Source organism: Peromyscus eremicus, chromosome 6 (assembly GCF_949786415.1).
Source record: "Peromyscus eremicus chromosome 6, PerEre_H2_v1, whole genome shotgun sequence".
Classification (NCBI taxonomy): domain Eukaryota; kingdom Metazoa; phylum Chordata; class Mammalia; order Rodentia; family Cricetidae; genus Peromyscus; species Peromyscus eremicus.
The window spans coordinates 125,924,628-125,946,509 of record NC_081421.1 but is presented as its reverse complement, the minus strand read 5'-3'; the positions used below and the strand labels follow the sequence as shown (position 1 = coordinate 125,946,509).

General features: G+C 38.2%; 1 protein-coding gene across 6 annotated transcripts in view; it reads right to left on the bottom strand.

Moving 5' to 3' along the window:
* Lrriq3 (leucine rich repeats and IQ motif containing 3) overlaps positions 1–21,882 on the bottom strand; it is a 111,701-nt gene that overhangs the window by 31,554 nt on the left and 58,265 nt on the right. For all 6 annotated transcript variants that reach the window (XR_009379960.1, XR_009379957.1, XR_009379955.1 and 3 more), the window contains exon 6: positions 8,476–8,605. Coding sequence is in view for 1 of the 6 variants with exons in the window: in XM_059266494.1 (XP_059122477.1) it covers positions 8,476–8,605 (130 nt within the window). In the remaining 5 variants the exon portion in view is untranslated. The remainder of the gene's footprint in view (positions 1–8,475; positions 8,606–21,882) is intronic.

Genomic DNA, 21,882 nt, shown 5'->3' with positions numbered 1-21,882 from the left:
GACCAAGAGCCAGGCACTGGGCCAAGTTCAAAGAATCCTACTAAAGAGAGGGAGAAAGGAATGTACAAGCCAAGGGGGTCAAGGACATCACAAGGGAACACACAGAAACAACTAACCTGGGCTCATAGGAGCTCACAGAGTCTGGACTGACAGCCAGCGAGCCTGCATGGGACCAACCTAGGCCCTCTACATATATGTGACAGTTGTGAAGCTTGGTCTACTTGTGGGATGCTCCTAGTAGTGAGAGCAGGGGCTGTTCTGAACACATTGGCTGGCTTTTGGGAACCTACTCCTCATACTGATTTCCCTTGCACAGACAATACAAGAGGAGGATCTTATTCCTACCTCAATTTGATATTCCATGCTTTGTTGAAAACCATAGAAAGCCAGCCCCTTTCTGAACAGAAACAGAGGAGTGGGTTGAGGGTAGAGGGGAGGTAGGGGAAAGGAATGGAAGGAGAGAGGGAAGGGAAACTGCAGTCAGGATGTAAAATAAATGAATAAACTTAATTAATATAAAAAGTGATGTAATAAAATTGCACTTTATTTAAAATGTTTGGAATTCTTTCATGTGGAAAAATATATGTACATATATTTGCATTATATATGTGCCTGTTTGTGTCTGTGTGTGTATGTATCCCCACATATATATTCCTTAATATGCTATGTTTTATTTTAATACCTCAATGTAAAAAGTAAACTCTTTTCCAAAAGCCATGCACATTGTGTTTGTCAGGGTTCATTAGAGGAATTGAATTTATAGAATGAACATATATGAAAAGGGGAGTAATTAAGTTGTCTTACACAGTATAGTCTGGGTAGTTGTCTTAGTTATGGTTTCTATTGCTGTGAAGAGACACCATGACCACAGTAACTCTTATAAAGGAAAGCATTTAACTGGGTGGCTCACAGTTCAGAGGTTCAGTCCATTATCATGGCAGGACATGGTGGCATGCAGGGAGACATATATGATGCTGGAGAGGTAGCTAGGAGTTCTACATTTTGTGTAGGCAACAGGAAGTGGTCTGTCATACTGGGTGTAGCTTGAGGAAAGGAGATCTCAAAGCCTGCCTCCACAGTGACACATTCCTCCAACAAGGCCATACATCCTAATAGTGCCACTCCCTTTGGGACTCATTTTCTTTAAAACCACCACATTTCACTCCTTAGCCCCCAAAGACTTGTATATATATATCATAATGCAAATATACATTCACTCCAACTTCAAAAATTCGTAGTCTACAATAGTCTCAAACTTATTTAAAGTCTGAAGTTCAAAGTTTCTTTGGAGATTCATGTAATCTCTTAACTGTAACCTCTTATAAAATCATAATCAAAAAGTAGATCACATATTTTTCCAACATACAGTGGCACAGGAAATACATTACTACTCCAAAACATAGGGAAGGGAGCATAGTGAGGAAATGCTGGAACAAAGCAAGACTGAAAACCAGCTAGGCAAACTCCAAACTCTGTATCTTTATGTTTGATGTCAAAATGCTCTTCTGATCTCCAGCTCCATTCAGCTTTGTTGACTGCAACACACTTCCTTCTCTTTGGCTAGTTCCACTCCCTGTTAGCAGCTCTCCTTTGCAGGTATCCCATGGCTCTGGCATCTCCAATATCTTGGGGTCTCCAAGGCAATGCAGGCTTAACCTTCACAGCATCATACATTGGCCTCTCTATGCCTCCATTCAGGGACACCCCTGACACATACCTGGGGTCAGCAGCATTCCTTAGTCACAGAAGGAGATTCTATGACCCCTTTCTTTTATTCTTAATTCTAAAGCAGGAACCAGGTGCCTGAACCTGCCAAGTTCCACTTATTTCTGGTGCTGGAACAAGACCACTCAATTACATCAATTCAATTACATCTTTACCAGCTTTCTGTTTTCCATGGTTTCCTTCACTGCCTAAGTTTGGCAGTTCTGAAACTTGCTCTGTAGACCAGGCTGGCCTCAAACTCAGAGATCCATCAGCCTCTGCCTCTGGTGTGATAGGAATAAAGGCATGTAGCACCACACCCAGCTCTAAGCTTTACTTTAGTTCCTTTTCACAATTTGGAAACTTAGCTGGATGAGATTTTTCCCTGAAGTCACCACTCTCTTTATTCCGTTTCTTTTTTTCTTTTTTCTTTTTCTTTTTTGGTTTTTCCGAGACAGGGTTTCTCTGTGTAGCTTTGCGCCTTTCCTGGAACTCACTTGGTAGCCGAGGCTGGCCTCGAACTCACAGAGATCCGCCTGGCTCTGCCTCCCAAATGCTGGGATTAAAGGCGTGCGCCACTACCACCCGGCCGTTTATTCCATTTCTTAATCTGTTTATCTCCCTGAACATAAGAGTTAGCTTCATCCTACTTCCTGGTGCTCTTTTTTTCCTTAAATTTTACATTTTGTACTTTACCCTGCTCAGCTTGCTCCTTTTCAGTATAAATCTTCATTATAGTTACCACTAATAACCACAAAACAGAGACTATAATAGGCTCTTTTGAGATTTCCTCTGCCAACAGAATTAATTCAAAACTCTTCACTTTAGCTTTACACAGACTCTTTGGACAAGGGCAAAAGGCAGCTATATTCTTCACCAAAATATAACAAGACCAGTCTCTAAGCCATATCTAATATTACTAACATTCTTCTCCTCTGAAATCTCTTGATCCAGGAACCCACAGTTCATGTCACCCTCAGCACCACTGTCTTCCATGCTCCTACTAGGATGGCCCATTAAACAGCACTGAAAGTGTTCAGCTACTTTTCTAATCCACTGTCCAAAGGTCCATATTCCTTCAAACAAAAACATGTTCAGGCCTGTCACAGTAATACCCTAGTCCCTGGTACCAACTTCTCTCTTAGTTAGGGATCCTATTGCTATGAAAAGACACCATAGCAACTCTTATAGAGGAACACATTTAATTGTGTGGCTTACAGTTCAGAGGTCAGTCCATTATCATCACAGTGGGTCATAGCAATGTGTAAGCAGACATGGTGCTGGAAAGGTAGCTGAGAGTTCCATATCTTGTGCACGCAACAGGATGTGATCTGTCTCACTGGGTGTAATTTTAGCACAGGAGACCTCAAAGCCAACCTCCACAGTGACACACTTTCTCCAACAAGACCACACCTACTCCAGTAAAGCCAGACCTCCTAATAGCACCAATGCCTTTTGGACCCATTTTATTTCAAACCACCACAGTAGTCCAACAACAATTGTCTCACACTGGAAATGCAGAGAATGTAGTAGTTGGTAGTTTCTCAGTCCATGAGGCTTGGTTCCACAGTACTACCTATCTGGCACTGCAGACCTGGAGGATTCCTGGGGAACTGCTGATCTTGAAACTGCATTGGGAACTGGGAAGGGGGCATTCTAGTATAAATTAAGGCACACTGCAGCAACAGGGGAGAAGAACTTGCCAGCCACAGAGAAGATATGCAGACAAAAGCAAAACTTTCTTCCAGAAGGCTGTCTTTCCACTTCAAATAATCTGATCAAAATGGTCCAGTTGCTAGTCGTTTGGTACAGTACAGATCCAGTAAGGGTGACCCTCAAAATTAACCCTCACAGATATGTTCTCCAAAATAACTTACTTCAATGTGGTATATGTATGGATTATTTTCAACATTTTGATGAAATTTTGGCAAATACTATACCATCGGCTTTCTGAATGTTATAAACCAAATGGACTATATTTCACCCAAACATAAAAGAATATAGCTTATAACCAGCATCTCATGTAATTTTCTCTGAAATTGGTGACATACTCAGACACAAAACAAGTCTCAACAGATACAAGAAAACTGAAATACACCATGTTTCCTATCTGACCACCATGGGTTAAAGCTGGATATCAACAACAACAGAAAGTTTACAAGCTCATGAACACACACTACAAAATGGAAAACTGTCAAGATGAAAACTAAGAAAGAAATCAACAATTTTCCAGAAGTGAATGAAAATGAAGATCTAATAAAAAGCTATAGGACACAATGAAATCAGTTCCAGGAGGCAAGTTCATAGCACTAAGTGACTACACAAAAAAATTGAAGAGATCTCATACTAGTAACAATAGCACACCTAAAAGCTCAAGAACAAAAAGAATAAATCACACCCAAGAAGAGTAGATGACAAGAAATAATCATGTTGTATCTGAAATCAATAAAATAGAAACAAACAAAACAATGCAAAGTATCAATGAAATAAACAGTTGGTTCTTTGAGGAAATCAATATAACCTTTCCAAATTAGTTAAAATGCCAGGAGAATACCCAACCTAAAGAATTAGAGAGGCGAAATAACAGCAGAATCAAGAAAAGCCAGAAACTGATAAAGGCATACTTCAAAAACATGTACTTCAACAAGCAGGAAAATCTAAAAGAAATGGATAATTTTTTCTATACATACCACTTACCAATGTTAAATCAAATTCAGATAAGCAATTTCAACAGACCTATAACACCTAGTCAAATAGAAGCAGTAATTAAACGTCTACCAACAAAGAGAAGCCCAGAACCAGATGGTTTTATGTAGCTGAAGTTTTCTCCAGTCCTGCCTGGCCCACAGTCAGGACAAATTTCTCTCACCCACCAGTCCCGCAGCCACTTAGACTCAACCAAGTAAACACACAGAGACTTATATTGCTTACAAACTGTATGGCCGCAGCAGGCTTCTTGTTATCTAGTTCTTATATCTTAAATTAACCCATTTCTATTCATCTATCAGTTGCCACATGGCTCGTGGCTTACCAGTATCTTACATGTTGGTATCATGGTGGCGGCTGGCAGCTTCTCCTGACTCAGCCTTCCTGATCCCCGAATTCTCTTCCCTGCTTGTCCTGCCTATACTTCCTGCCTGGCTACTGGCCAATCAGCATTTTATTTATTCACAACATACAGGACATCCCACAGCAGTTTTAACACAGAATTCTACCAGACTTTCAAAGAAGAGTTAATGCCAATACTCCTCAAAATATTCCACAAAATAGAAACAGAATGTTGCCCAATTTTTATTATGAGGCCAGAGTTGCCCTGATACCCAAATAATATTAAGGCCCAACAAAAGAGAAAATTACAGACCAATTTCATTAATGAACTAAGATGCAAAGATTCTCAATAAAATACTTGAAAACCATATCCAAGAACATATCAAAAAGATTATCCACCATGATCAAGTAGGCTTCATCACAGAGATAAAGATTGGTTCATGTATGAAAATCAATTAATGTAGCCCATCCTATAAACAAACTGAAGGACAAGAACTACATGATCAATATCATTAGATGAAGAAAGGGCCTTTGACAAAATTTAACACCACTTCATGATAAAAATCCTGGAGAGATTGGTGATACAAGGGACATACATAAACATAATAAAGGCAGTTTACATCAAGCACAAATACATCATCAACTTAAATGGAGAGAAACTTAAAACAGTTCCACTAAAATCAGGAATGCAAGGTTATCCATTCTTTCTATACCTATTCAATACAGTACTGGAAGCCTTAGCTAGAGCAACAAGACAACTCAAAGAGATCAAGGGGATAAAATTTGGAAAGGAAGAAGTCACAGTATCATTATTTAAAATGATATGATAGTATACATGAGTGACCCTAGAAATACCATCAGGAACTCCTACAGCTGATAAAGACTTTCAGGAAAGTAGCTTGATATGAAATTAACTCAGAAAAACAGTAGCCTTCCTATATACAGATGACAAATGGACTGAGAAAGAAATTAAGGGAAAATAACTTTTACAATTGCCTCAAAAAATAAAATATAGCATGCGGTAACTCTAACCAAATAAGGGAAACACTTGTATGACAAAAACTAACACATGAAAAACAATTTGAAAAAGATATCAGGAGATACAAAGGTCTCCCATGCTCATATATACACAAGAAACAAACAAGGAGATAGCTAAAACAATCTTGTGTCACAATAAAACTACTGGAGGTATCACCATCCCTGACCTCAAATTGTGTTATAGGGCTATAGTAATAAAAATCAGCATGGTACTGGCACAAAAATAGACATGTATATATCAATGGAATAAAGATGAAGACCCAGACATAAATCCACACACCAATGGACACCAGATTTTTTATGAAAAAGCCAGAAATATACATTGGGGGGGGGGTGGAGACAGCATCTTCAACAGATGGTGCTGTTGAAACTGTACAGCTACAGGCAGAATAATCCAAATCCATCCATTCATATCATCCTAAATAAAACTCAACTCCAAATGGATCAAAGACTTCAAGATAAAACCAGATATACTAAACCTGATAGAAGAGAAAATGGGGAATAGCCTTGAAGGAATTGGCACAGGAGATAACTATTGTGTATTGTATGGTACGCCAATAGCACAGGCACTAAGATTAATGATTAATAAATGGGACCCCAAGAAACTGAAAAGTTTCTGCATGGCAAGGAACACCACTATTCTAACAAAGTATAAGCCTAAAAAATGAGAAGGAATTTTTACCACCAACACATCCAGTAGAGGGCTAATATCTAAAATACATAAAGAACTCAAAAAACTAGCTCTCAAGAAAACAAATAATCCAGTTAAAAACAGGGAACAGGTCTAAGCAGATAATTCTCACAAGAAGAAACATAAATAGCTGATAAACACTTAAATATTCAACACTCTTAGTCATCAGGGAAATGCAAATCAAATTGAAATCAGAGACTTCATCTTACATTGTAAGAATGGCTAAGATCAGTAACACAAGTGACCTTCCCTGCTGGTGAGTATGTGAAGTGCTGGAAGCCATGAGAGTATACAGCAGATGACAACTAGTATTTAACAGGTCGATCCACCAGATGAATAACTCTTTGTTGGGGAGCCCTACTAGGCAAATTCCAGGGTTACTGGTTATGGAAACCAGTTGTTTTCTGTCTAACTTTCTCCTGTGCCACCACATACCTCTCTAAAAAGAACAGCTGTGGGAGTCTTTCTGTAGCCCACTGGTAGTATGTTTTACATCTTTGGGCACACTATAGCTGTGGATGATCAGGAAGGTATTTTCTGTTTAAGGTGTATAATTCTGATGAACAGAAAATATACTAGAATATTTTTCTTAATTGACACAGGAAAGTAACAGTATTCTCAGTCTCAAAGACAGCTAATTTTAGACTCCAGAACAAATTCAAAACAGACTGATTATTCTGTATGTATTGGTCACATTTTTAAGTTTTGAGAGAGAGAGAGAGAGAGAGAGAGAGAGAGAGGAGTGAGTGAGAGAGGGAAGGAGGGATGGAGGGAGGGAGGGAGAGAGGAAGCCCTTTAAGCAATGTATTGGTAATAAAAGATAATAAAATAGGGATTATTGAAACAATGAAGGCAAGAAAAAAATGACTAATAGGATGTTAAAATAACTAAAAAGTACACGTAGTGGCTAAAATACTATACATGCCCAGGAAAGGCATAACAAGACCATTAATTATCCTTCAATGTACAGTGATCTTAGGAGTTAGATTTCCACTCAACAGTGAAAGTTTCCCATGCAAATCTGAAGCCTGGAAATAAAATTGATTTCTTAAATGCCTAACTATAACTCAAGCATCAAGACAGCAATTGTAAGACAAGTACTTAAGAGGCCATGTTGAGTAGAGGATGTTGAAACACCCTTCTCTGATCTCCGTGGCTTCCAGGCATGCAAGTGGTACAGACATATATGCAAGCAATGTACCCACACATATAAAAAAATAAAGTGAAAATAAATTTAAAATAATCAAAACTGCAATTTTCAGAGCCTGGGCACAATGGTGTACGACTACAGTGCCAGCTAGTAAGTTGAGATGGTAAAAATCACTTGAGCCTAAGACTTGGATCCTGGATGGTCTGGACAGTACAGTGAGTTTGTACAATTCCTCAGTGAAAGACACAGTAGAGAAAAGAATGTTCATCCCAGAAAGGAGGGTTTATTTTAGAAACTTTCTGTAAATGAAGAGCAAGTTTTTATTAAGATGATGTGGTGCCTTTTGCATAAAAATAATCATATTCCAAGTTAAAAGAAACAGTATCATTTTTAATTTAAGTAATGATTATGCTATTACTACAGATTCCTAGAGAACAGTAATTGACAGAGGCAGTCATAAAACTATCAGTTATGGATGGAGTTTACTAACTGCTTTTATCAAATAAAATATATCCATTGAAAGATTAGACGAGATGTGGATTTTTAAGTGTGTCTGTGGATTTATATGACATGTGTGTGCAGTGCCTGCAGGGACCATAAGAGGGCATCAGATTCCCTCAGGCTGTAAATTGGGACAATTGTGAGCTGTGATGTGAGTGCTGAGAATCCAGTTCAGTTCTTCTGAAAGAGAAGCAAGCACTCCTAACCATAGAGACATCTTCAAACCTCACTAGATACATATTTTGTCAAATGTCTCAACATGTATTTTCGAGTCTAGTGTTTAGAAGTTCAAAATCAGTATCCCCAATTTCTTGTTGCTTTATTTAGTTCAAAACATACCAACCTTTCTGAATGTGACGTCTTGGTGGTTTTGGTTTTCTGTCGATAGCTTTTGTTTTTAATTCACACGAAAGATGGGAAATGCATTTTCTGTACTCAGGAGAGTATTTAAAGTCAGCAGGAGTACATCTGATCTGTGAAAACATATATAAAGGCATTGATAAGTCATTTCTTGTTGCTGTAATAGAAAACTAGGACAAAGGGTTTGCTTCCCAATTCCAGGTTACAGTTCACTGTTGCTGGAGAATTTCTCTCCAGCTCCCGCCACCAAGTCCCGCCAGTCCCAGAGCTCACTTATAAAATAAACACACAGACTCTTACATTATTTAAACTGCTTGGCCATTAGCTCAGGCCTGTTATTGTCTAGCTCTTACTCTTATATTTAGCCCATTTCTATTAATCTTTACTTTGCCACATGGCTCATGGCTTACTGGTACCTTACATCTTCCTTGTCCTGATGGCGGCTGGCAGTGTCTCTCTCTCAGCCTTCCACTTCCCAGAATTCTTTTCCTTGTCCCGCCTATACTTCCTGCCTAGCCAATGGCCAATCAGTGATTTATTTACTGACCAATCAGCAACACACTTGACATACAGACCATCCCACAGCACTTCCCCTTTTCTTTTCTTAAAAAGGAAGGTTTTAACTTTAACATAGTAAAATTACATATAACAAAACAATTATCAAGCAAGAATTACAGTTACAATATTAAAGAAGAGATCCTATCTATCTTATATTTGTAAGTTTAAGGTTTTATATCTAACTTATCTTTTATTATAACTAAGGAAAATTGTAAGTATCTAGTCTTTAACCACATCAAAGACCTCAGAAGGATATATTACTACCTGAGAAATGGAGAAGGATATAAGCAACTTTTAGGAGTCTTGTAGGGTAGACAGAGACAGATGGCAGCCTGGACAGTCATTCAAAGTTCTCTTGTAAAGTTGGGGCATCTGTCTTCAGCCCACAGGCCTAGAGTCTCTTATTCACTTTTCTCTGTGTCCTGTAGAATGTCTGGCAGTTTTTTCTGCAAAGCAGGAACCTGAAGGACCATTTTGTCAAGCAAAGTTTAGTGGTCACCTTTGTATGGGTCCTGCATGTCCAGTTGATCAGGCAGTCCAGGCAAGAACAGTTTCTTGCCCAAATGGCTATTTTTGTCAAGGTGAAGATAAACTCCGTATGGAGTGTCTTCGATGCCCATCCTCCTCTCTGAAATAAATCGGTGCTGTCAGGAGCAGACATGTCTCACTGTCCAGAAAGTCTAAATTTTTAAAACATTTTAAATGCCATATTTTGTAGGTCTTTGAAGTGTTTGAAGACTACCTATCTATCTGAAATATATCTATGTATACCTAGAAGACTTAACTAACATGGCTACAAATATTATCATAGATGACTAACTATTAATCTATTTTTTAATTATCCATTACAATTTTAAATGAGTTACATAAACATAATACCTTAAACAAGAATAGAAATATATATACAGTATAACAAAATTAAGTTTAAATTTGTATCAATAAACTAAAATCTATAGCGATGTAAAACATTTTAAACAAGTTGTTACTCTTTAAAAGTAGGTTCATTAATCTACCCTTTTATCCTATCATATCTAAACTATCCCCTTTTTTTTTTTAGAAAGAGATTGTATTTATAATCAACCTGTTTTAAATAAAAATATTGGTTTTTGTCTGTTCCACATCAGAGGGCTCTTTTGATTTGGGACATAAGAATCTCTTAACCATTTTTTTTTTTTTTGAGCAATATGTCTGGGTTTAGAGGGGGAGTGAGCCAATTCTATCTCTAAAGCCAGCTTGGTATATTTGGGAATTTGGGCGTAGCTTCTCTTACTACTTTCTGCTGGAGGGGGGCGCTGTATCTTATGGGGACACGAAGAAAATTTTAGGATCATGGAGTAGTCCATGAGGCTGTATCATCTGAGCCAGTTGACTTGAAACCGTTCTGGATGTTGAGTCATCTGGGCCATGGTGTCATTGGAGACCTTTCAGGGGGTCTTGGCTGGTCAAACCTGATGTATCTTAATCTGGAACAAATCCATAGTCTCTGGCTTTCTGTGGAAACAAAAGAGACTCTTTTCCAAAGCAACATATCCTTACATCCAAACTTTGAAGTCAAGGTACCTTTAAAACACACATTTTGGCATAATTCAACAGCTTTTGTAATCAAATGTTTTTCTTCAGTTACGAATATCAAAGAGAACATAATCCAGATTCTCTGTGTGGTAGTCATATTTACGTGGCTTATTTTTTTTATATTAGCTTGAGCCTATTGCTTTTAAACTGTAGCCTTCTAAGCCTGAAATGGCGCAGTGGCTGCTGGCTCCGCCCACTTCAGCTTCCCAACATGGCGGCGGTCCGCTTTCCGCCAGCTCTGGGAGCCATGACTCTCAGAAATAGTGGGTCTACACTTTTACCAAAGTAGCGTGTAGCCCAGAAACCTCTTTTTTTTGTTTTGTACTAGCAAAGGCTAAATTCATCACACAGTTTAATGTGCTACTTGCAGAGGCCTCATTCCCACCATACTGCAGGTCGAGAGCGCACGCTAGGAACCCGCCAGTAGCTCAAACCGGCAGCTGCCGCTTATTTGAGAGAGACAATTAGGAACTGTTTTTAGCTCCGTTTTAGAATCTTTTTTCTCAGTTTTTAGGTGGAAACTCTTGCCACCACGTTGGACGCCATTTGTTGCTGGAGAATTTCTCTCCAGCTCCCGCCACCAAGTCCCGCCAGTCCCAGAGCTCACTTATAAAATAAACACACAGACTCTTACATTATTTAAACTGCTTGGCCATTAGCTCAGGCCTGTTATTGTCTAGCTCTTACTCTTATATTTAGCCCATTTCTATTAATCTTTACTTTGCCACATGGCTCGTGGCTTACTGGTACCTTACATCTTCCTTGTCCTGATGGCGGCTGGCAGTGTCTCTCTCTCAGCCTTCCACTTCCCAGAATTCTTTTCCTTGTCCCGCCTATACTTCCTGCCTAGCCAATGGCCAATCAGTGATTTATTTACTGACCAATCAACAACACACTTGACATACAGACCATCCCACAGCAGTTCACCATCTGGGGGAAGTCAAGGCAGCAGGAACTTGAACCAGCTAGTCATGTCACATCCAGAGTCGAGGGCAAACAGCGAGGAATTAATGCATACATGCTATGCTGAGTTAACTTTCTCTGCTCTATTATAGCTCAGAATCCTCTTCCGAAGGAACGGCACCACCTATGGTGGATCTGTCTTTCTACTTCAACCTAACCAAGATACCAGCCCCGCCCCCCGACACACCCACAGGCCAAGCTGATCTAGAAAATCTCCACTGAAATTTCCTTCCCAGCTGATTCTAGAATGTGTCAAGTTGATAATAAAAACTAACCACAGCAGATGATATCTAATGTCTCAGAGTTCTCAAAGAACTTTCTCATGTGTGGTACAGTACTATGATTTTGATTTTTAAAAACCTGTAAGACAAGTACCATTAAGAAAAACTTTAAAAGTACCATTGTTTATTCCTTTGTTAGACAATCTCTTAGGAACTGTTAGTGATACCCTGGGGGTAATTCTATAAAGGCAGTGGTAGGAAGAGACTGTACCCATAAAGAGTCGACACATATTTTTGTCTTAAAGCCTGAGGAAGGCTCAATGAAAGAAAGGAAGAATGCAAAATTACCTTACAGAATTCTTAATGTACCACAAATAGGAAAATAGACAGCAATATAAGAAAGAAGCTTGGAATTAGACCAGAGTAAATACAAGCCTTTTGTTATAACTGGACCAGATATGTATGGATAAACAATAGAATGACAATCAGCAGAAAGCTTCCTGGAGAGCAGGAGTGACGTCAAGTGTAGCCTGTGTCACGAACACATTGACAAGGTGTCAACAACACTGTGCTGTCTTCTCTTCTCCACAGACCACGCAGGACAGTTAGACTTCTGCAGGTCTCAAGGGGCCAGCATCAGGGAAGTCCTCATCACCACTCTCACTGTGTCTGCACAACTTCCATCCTGCAACATGGTGTCCACATCTTTCTCAGATCGATGGAGATGGAAAAATGATGCAAGCACACAGGTGTGTTTCTAAATGAATGAACTTCTACTAAGATCTCATTGGCAGACCATTTACTCAAAGGAGCATATGAAGAATGTATTCAGGGAGGACATTAGGGAAAAGGAATGGCTAGAACAAATTGTCATCCTGAAGAATACTGTGTTTTATAAAAGCTGTTATGATTAGTGTGTGTGTGTGTGTGTGTGTGTGTGTGTGTGTGTGTGTGTGTGTGTGTGTACCTGTGTGCCATGGTGCACATGTGGAGGTCATAGTACAACTTTGGAGAGAGTTGGTTCTCTCTTCCACGTTGCAGGTCTCAGTGGCATGCACCTTCTCCTACTGAGGCATCTCACCTATTCCAGTACAATCACGTTGAAGTTTGTCAGGATATTATGCCTCCTCTGATAAGAAACACTAAATTCTGAAGGTCTGTGAATTCATCTTCAGATGCCTCTGAGTCATTTGCTTTTTAGATATGTTATAGAAAACTTATATAGTACTTATAATTTGCATTGTTTTATGCACTTCACAGATTCTTGCTGTCATTTAATATCCAAAACGGATATCAGCTGCATGCATTTACTGTATAAAACCTCAGAAATATCTTTACTCAAGAGAATAAAGCCATATCTTTATCACACACTCATCTCTTACTTAGACAAATGGTACCACCTTCATCTAAATAGAAATCAGTTAAATTTCTAATAAAATTTGTGGGTGGAAAGCCCGTTAGATTTCTGCTCTACCTTGACATTGCCCTCTACCATATTAGTTTTCTGTCACATGTTCCAAACCATGCAAAACAGGCATTTGTAGTAAAATCTGGTCCCTCACTTGGGTGTGGTGGTGCATGCTTGCAACCTCAGTACTCTGTAGGTGGTAGTAGGGGGTCAGAGTTTCAAGGCCACCCTTGGCTACATAGTGAGTTCATGGAAATATTTAGAATCTCAATATTTTTAAACTCCCATGTGGTATTCTCTGATTTATTGGTTGAAAGTCACTTTACTCTAGCAGTGACAGTGCAATGACAACTTGCTGTTCAAAGCAGGTGCTTTGTATTTCTCCCTCCAGGAACAAATCTGTGTTTATTCCTTCAGTGAAAAGCCTTTCACTTATTAATTCTGAGACAATTTATTTTCATTATCTGCATGACAAAAATCACTATTTTTGCTAAAAGCACAAATAAATAAGGCATTTGCAGCTCATGAACATCCTGTTTCCTAAGATTGACAAACACACACTTTATGACTCATAACATCAAAGTATGGTAGCAAAACATGGCATAATTTTAAATAAAGATGTTTCTATTGTCACTTAAATCCAATTCTATTAAGGAAATGTGACAAAATTGTGTAGGTCACAACTTTTCAATTAAAGCCACGATGGTCAACTGTAAAAACAAAGGCTTCTTCTATAAACCATCTTCCCGCTTCTGCTCTATGTTGATACTCTTTTTTCCTCACATTACTATATATGCAATTGACTGCATGCTAGAAATCATGTTAAATTCAGGCCACTCATGCCTGGGGAGGTCGCAGGTCCTCAGAAACTACCTACTACTGTTTATTGATAAAGAAAAATGATACCAATCTTTCTCTTTAAAGTTTTTAATTTTTTCCTTTTCACTCTTCTCTCTTCATTCTTGTCTTCCAATCTGTCGTCTTAATATTCTTGTCTAAACCCAGAGATCGGTGCTGTTCTCAGCCTTGGTCAGTTAAGCTTCTTTTTTTTCCACGGGGTATGACTTTGCAGAGATTTACAGCAGGTCAAAGTGTGTAGAATAAGCGATGGCTATGTACTAAACTATGAATTGGACATCTATATCACACTATACAAGACTCAGGGAACATCATGGAAGAGAATTAAGAGGACTATAAGAACTAGAGGTTTGGGAAGTGTCATGAAACTGGGTATTTTGGACATGACAAGGCCATTGAACTCATGAACTCACTGTAAAGACCTGTATGAGGACACATCACCATTTCTTCATGCATGGAGATGAGGGCTGGTAAGAACCCAGCACTCACTGAGAGATTCTGTGCAGGTACTGAGTGCTAGAATTGTAGCCACTGACAATTTGCCTATGCACCATTAAGGAGACTATACTCAAATTCATTCAAGAATCCATCTTTAAACTCAGTGAGCCTCAAAATATAATAAAAGCGGACATCAAAGTAGGAGAGGGCTTGTTAAGAAGTAGAGTTTCACTAGGAGACAGGAGGCCTGAGAGAAGGCAATAGGGAATGTAAAGTGCCCTAATTTAATTAGAGACAAATACAGTGTTTCCAAAGAGTAACAGAAAGAAGTGAAGAAAGAGATCATGTTACATTCCATTTGAAACACAGAACAACTCATTTTTTCTTCTACAGATCATATTTTATCCTATCCATCAGAAAGTGAGTTTTCCTAGCAATCTTGTTTTAACTAGTAGTTATCCATTCCATTACCCAAAAGAATAAGAAAGCAAAAAAGTATACATCTCAGATATTAGAAATGTAGTCTTTATCCTAAATGATATTAGACTATCAAATATATATAAAGGGTCAAATGAAGGAGGTCTAGTTAAGTGGAACTTTCTAATATATATGTAATATATATAATATACATATAATAAATATATACTTAATTCTCCAATTTATTCTTCTTCGTGTATTCACTTGTCTCTCATCATTTAAAAAGCATTTTTACTTTCCTGACTAAAGACAAAAATGCATGATAGAAAGCTCATGTGTTAATCTGAGATAAATCTGTAGGAAGATCATCAAATATTCAAATACATAAATAAGCCAGGGCTTTCAAAAGCTACCAATATTAAGGAAAGTGGCTTTTCTGTGGTATGTAAGAAGAGAGAGAGTGGATATGAACCACAAACACACTGTTTGATCCTTGAGTTCACAAAGAAGAAAAGTTACTAAAATACTGGACAAATATAATACAGACCTAGTTTTCACCACCATAAATTATAATTTATATTATCCATACTGTTGTATACCAGAGACTCATTTGTGATAACTTTATCAAATATTTAGGGCTATTTGGCCAAGGAACAGTATAATCTGATGATAAATTAAATAAATCAGATATAAATTCAGTTTAACAAAGTCATAATTAACTCAGGTTTAGATGTGAAGTGTGTAGTAAATTTTCATTGAGCGATATTTGATAACATCTCTGGTCACTTATGAAATGCTAATATAATTAGGTAGAGATATGAGAAGCTGAGTGCCCAGGCAGGGAAGAGTGAGTATCAGTGAGCCTGTTCTAATGCCATAAGTTAATCTACTCTCAGCTCAATATTTATCAATACTTATATGCAAGCTTTGAATAAAAATACATAAACTGTTTATCACACTTTCTGATGAGAAGGCAAAGGAACAAATTCACTTAAGAGCAACCGTAAATTCACAGTATGGCCAACAGACTGAAGTCACTAGGCTGGCTGTGCAGAGGACGTTAAACTGGAGTAGATACTGCAGTTGGACAAATTAAATAACTATCATTAATTTAAAACAATTAAATTATATTAAATCACTTGAGCATATATTGTGCTTTGAAGCATGGATAAAGACAAAAGATCCAAGGAGTGGTTTGGAAGCCCCTTTGGGGAGTGTGCTAGAATCTTATCTAGATTTGGAGAATTGCTCTAACCACATAATTTTCCCTTTGACGCACTCCACCAGACCCTGGAAACATACTTTCCTATAACTTCAGATATCCTAGACCATTGAAATGAGTATACCACCTAATGTATTCTACCAACTATGCAGTCTACAAACTAACATATTGTGAAAATATACCCTGTGTAACTCAGTTCTGTGCAATGACAGAGAAGAAAAGAGGTAACAGAGCAATTCAGGTTTCTACATTCCCCAACATCCTTCAACTTTAATGAAATTCTGAAGTTTGAACAAAGCTTGGTATTTCCATGCTAACCTTTTCCTGAAACTTCACACTTCATCCTACGGCAAATCTTAGCACTTCTAGCTCTTGAATATACTTCAAATATGTCTATGCATTTCTGCTATCATTCTTGTAGCCTAAGTCTAGAAGTATCTCTTTCCAGTCAAATACAAATCCCTTATTGGAATTAACAGGATATATTTACATTGGTCAAAATACTTTGTAGTTTTAAATACTCTGATGGCTCTTTGAGTTGCTAACTTTTTACTGTGAGCTAGAAACTTCAGAAAAATATAACCTCTGTCATATCACCAAACTCATCTCATCTCTGGCTGTAGTTCACTGAACTCCTGCCACACTGGAGTTCATTCAGCCTCATAAACACATCCCAAACTATACAAGCTATTACATGGCTCAGGGCCTTGTGCAGGGGCCTGTATTTCCAGAACTGTGCATGGCTAGCTCCCTATGCTTCAAGTATTCACTACAAATAGTTTCTCCTCAGAAAATCTTGTCACAGTCTTATGAGAAAGTCTCCCTGTCCCCAGTCTCCATTCAACATCCTATGCAGATTATATCAGCCATTTATCACAATGTTTGCTTAGTTGAGCTAAACTTTTTCCCCAAATCTGGTCCTTAGGAAGGACTTCCTTGGATCTGTGAATGATCCTGGAACTAAACAACAACAACCAACCAACTAACCAATCAATCAACCAAAAAAAACAGCTAACCAACCAACCAATCAAACAACCAACTAACCAACCAACCAACTAACCAACCAACCAACTAATCAACCAACCAATTAACCAATCAATCAACCAACAAGATGTGGAGCTTTAGGCTTTCACTTCATGTGATAGATCATGGAGTTCTTCCATTCTGTGGGGAGAATCCAATAGCCAGAAATAAGCTTTAAAGAAATTATAGTTTATAATTTACAGCACCTAGAACTTCCAACATTTCTCTCACTTATCTTGGAATTGTTTTATTCCTGATGACCACTGAATGAGCTTCCCACTCAGCAACTCTCTATAACTATCACATCCCTTCTTTGGCACTTTCTCCTGTTTATCAACTCAGACATGGGGTGTGCTAGAACATCTGCGACTTTACCCACTGAATTTGCCATATCCTTACAACAGATCAATTCCTCTAAGAATTACTATGTGTTTTCTCAGCCACAACTTCCACATTCTGTTAGCTATGCATCATAATAAGTTAACAGGTCAAGGTAGTAAAGAAGGAAATTTCAAATGGCAGTATTCAGTGGAGATGCTAACAAGTAATCTGCAAAAGCTTTCAAACACTACTCAAAAGATGTAACTTTCAGGTTACAATAACACAGATTATCTCCTTTATCCTAATGAAAATTGTTGGCTCTGCTGTTCAGATCCACAGCATTTTATTGAATCAGCAGAAAGCATTATACTTCAGGGAGCTGGTATGCTGTGGGTAGCAAGCACACCCAACTGTCCTCAGAGCTCTGAAATGCAGGTTAGCATTTGCAGTCAACTTTCAACAGTAAGTGCTGGTTCCCAGAACCAGACATAGAGAAGGGGCCTCATTTCAAATATACTTTTAGGAGTAAGGATTATTGTTTAAGATACTAAACTTTAAATCATGTAGATTTAACTATTACTTCACAAACTGCTACTACCTTATATTTGATGCCAATATTACTTTATCTAAAAGAGGATTCAGCAAGACAGTACCCTAACACAAGGAAGAGAATGAACAAAAGGTGACCTAGATAATCACAGGGGACTTAGTACATAAAGGAAGAAACATAACTTTTCTATATAAAAGCAAACTACAACAAAAACAGTCATGGGAAATGGAGGTGCTGAATGTGTTTATTGAGAATTTCCAGGATTAGGGCATGTGGGAAATTCATTGTAGAAATGCCATGTTTGCTCAGCTCAAGATTTAGTTTAAGATCCATCATGACCAACACTAGAGGTACCAACAAGTCCATTACTGAGCCCTCAGTTTTTCCATAGAGTGGATACTTAGCAGTGCAGTTTTGGAACCTTATAAGAAAAGACAATGCAAATTTCCATGAGATTTTAGACTTTTACTTCAAGATGAAAGGAAGCAACGCTTAGTGTAAACTCAGCAAAATCACCAACAAGCATACAGCTCATAGGGTCTGTAGTTCAGTGCAAACCTCATTCTATCCAAAGTAAAAGTGTAGTTAACACAGCTTTCTTAACAAACTCAGGCCCCCCACTCATATCAGAGATATTTCATCCAATATCCAATGTTATTTACATAAATATAATATTGGTGTTACCTGATGAAATGATGCAAAACTATCATTGAAGGGCTGGAATGATAGGTCACACAAAGCAAGTGTGAAGACTGGAATTTAAATCCATAGAGCCCTTTGAAAAGCTGTGTGGCAGTTTACACCTATAATCCCAGGGCTCCTATGCTACAAGAAAAGATACACATGAAAAAACCCTCAGAAACTTGCTGAAAACAAACTTACAAAAAATAAAGAGACCCTGTTGCAAAACCAAGGTGGGAGTCAAGGGCCAACATCCAAGACAAGCACACCACAACAACGGTCATCACAGGAGACCTATCAAGATGAGGCTGGGTAGGATACTCTGGTGTCAACTGCAAAAAGACCAGAAGCTGAAGAGATGGCTCAGTGGCTAAGAGTGTGTACTGCTTTTGCAGACATCCAAGTCTGATTCCCAGCTCCCATGTCAGGTCACTCACAAATGTCAATTTCTTCATCTCTAGTAGAACTGGTGCCCTTTTCTTGACTGAAGTCATCTACACTAATATGCACATCCTATCACATAGGTACACTCCCATACAAAAACATATGCTTAAATATAATAAAAAAACAGCCCTGATAAACTAAAATAAACAAGTTACCAGACTACATGTTACCACAGCTGAACCATGAGTAAGTACAAAATCTGTGCAAATTAGCAGCATTTAAAAAGACTAATCACTCACAAAAATATCTCATCAAAGACCAGGGCCAGGTGGCTCTACTGTTGAATTCTAACTACTATTGAAAGAACTAACACCATGTCTTAAGTTATCCTACATTCAGAAGAGTATATAATACTTGTAAATATTCTCAAAAGGCCAGCAACATTCAAATATTTAGAACAGATAGGGAAACAACAACAAAATATAAACTATAACCAACATCCTTTATAGACACATATCCAAAACCCCAAAAGATATTCGCAAATGGAACCCAACAGCACATTAAGATGCAATGACCACTAAATGCATGTAAATAGATAAGCAGGAAATGTCACAACAGGATAAAAGACAGAAAATCTGACCATCTCAACAGATGGAGAAAAAGCAGTCGATAAAACTTAACAGGCTTTGTTGTAAAAAATGAACACAGCAGAAATAGAAAAACCCTATCTGAATGTGATGAGGCCACATATAATAAAGCAACAGCTAAGTTTATGCAGAATGAGGAGGTGCAGGCAGAACCCACTCTAAACTTTGGACTAAGACAGGGGTGCCACTTTCATCACTTCAAAGAAATATAATTCTAGAAGTCATTGCTAGATAAGCCAGCAAAGGAACAAACAAAAACTCAACAAAAAGAGACAAAAGAGGTTAAGCCACATCAAGTTTTCTGCACACCAAATTAAGCAGAGTGAAGAGGCAACCTACACAACCCAAGAATACACATGCAACCTACACAACAGGGGGATACCCAGAGTCCTAAAAATCTTCTGAAACTCAAGAGCAAAAGAATCACTTAGCCCAATTAAAGCTGTGGCAGGCCTTCCATATTTATTTTTTCCTGTTTTACATTGCAGGGTTACACAAGACCAATTTCTTGAAAGTATATAAAGTTACTTGAACACACTCCCTCTCATGCTCCACTAAACACTAGGCCCCTCTGTTCCATAGACCGTGTGGCTTCCACTGTCATGTCATCTGTATGCGCACAATTGTATGTGTACAGCTCAGGAACCACAGATTAGAGAATATATAAGATATGCATCTTTCTGAGACTGGTATAACTTGTGTCTTCAGTTGCATCCATTTTCCTGCAAACAACAAATTTGTTATTCCATTTACTGTAAATAGAAACAACTTTTCTTAATTTGCTCCTCAGTGGGTGGACCCCTAGGTTGGGTCCTCACCTAGGCTGTTCTGAATAGTGCTGCAGCAAACACAGATGGGTGGACATCTCTGATATGTTGACTTGGCATCTCTGGGTAAAGGCCCAGGAGAGATGCAGCTGGGTCACATGTGAGGATTGTTTTTGCTTTGGGGAGGAATCTCCATATTGATTGCTATTTTAGAAGAAGATATACAAATAGCCAACTAGTACATTAATATGACTAATAGTTGGGCAAATACAAATCAAAACATCAATGAAATAACATCTTATGTCAATGAGGAGGGCAGATTTATAGACTAAAGATAGCTAGCGCTGACCAGCACATGAAAGTAAGGAACCACTGCAATTGCTGATGGGAATGTAAATTAGTGTTAACACTATTGGAAAAAGTATGTAGTTTCTTCAAAATAATTACAAAAGCAGATGTAATGGTATCCAACAAGGTTTTCATTCACAGTCTATGATATTCTCTCTACCCTGGGTGCTTGATTGTTTGGCTGTTTGTTTTTTGAGACAGAATCTCTCTGTACAGAGTAAGTTGGCTTCCAATTTGTGGTCCCTATTCTCTCCTCTCCCCATATTGGGAGTACAGGCTGTGTACAACCACACAGCTTCATAGCACTGATAGTAGGAAAAAACCAAAAACAACAAAACAGTGCCAGTAGTTATCAACTAGTGAATGGATTAGAAATAGGTCACAAATATTTGGCAACAAAAATTAGCCAAATACTATAATTTGTGACAAGAGTGATGATAAAGATAATTATGTTAGATAAGCCAAGTACAGAAAGATAGGTATTGCATGACCTCACTCCCTTGTGGAATGTCAAGTCTGTCTTTGAGAAGCTGAGTAGAACAGTGTCTCCTGGCAGCTGTGGAGAAGGGGTAATCCATGCATAACAAACTGTACTTGGAGCTGCCCCGATGTGCCAGTGCAAAATGGCAATAATGTACTGTACATACTTTTTCCATAAAGAAGACATATAGCTTCTTTGATATAAGTACTGCACAATGTATATTAATAGAAGTATCATTAAAATGTATTTCAAAAAAGTTAACTACCAGTTAAAACGAATTCAATCACTTAAAAGTAAACTATAATTGCCAAATTTTAAATAGAAACAAATGGGTGCATTTTATCATTGTTGGCATTACAAGACATGTATATTTTAGTAATCAGAGGCTGAAATGCAACAAAGTGCTAGCTGTTTCTTGGGAGTGTCTCCAGGCATTCCTAGGGGAACAGTCTCAGCAAAATGTACACTTAGATGTAGAGTCTGAGCACTGTCTTCCGTAGACTATAAAGCAGCAGGGGAGCCAACATTAAT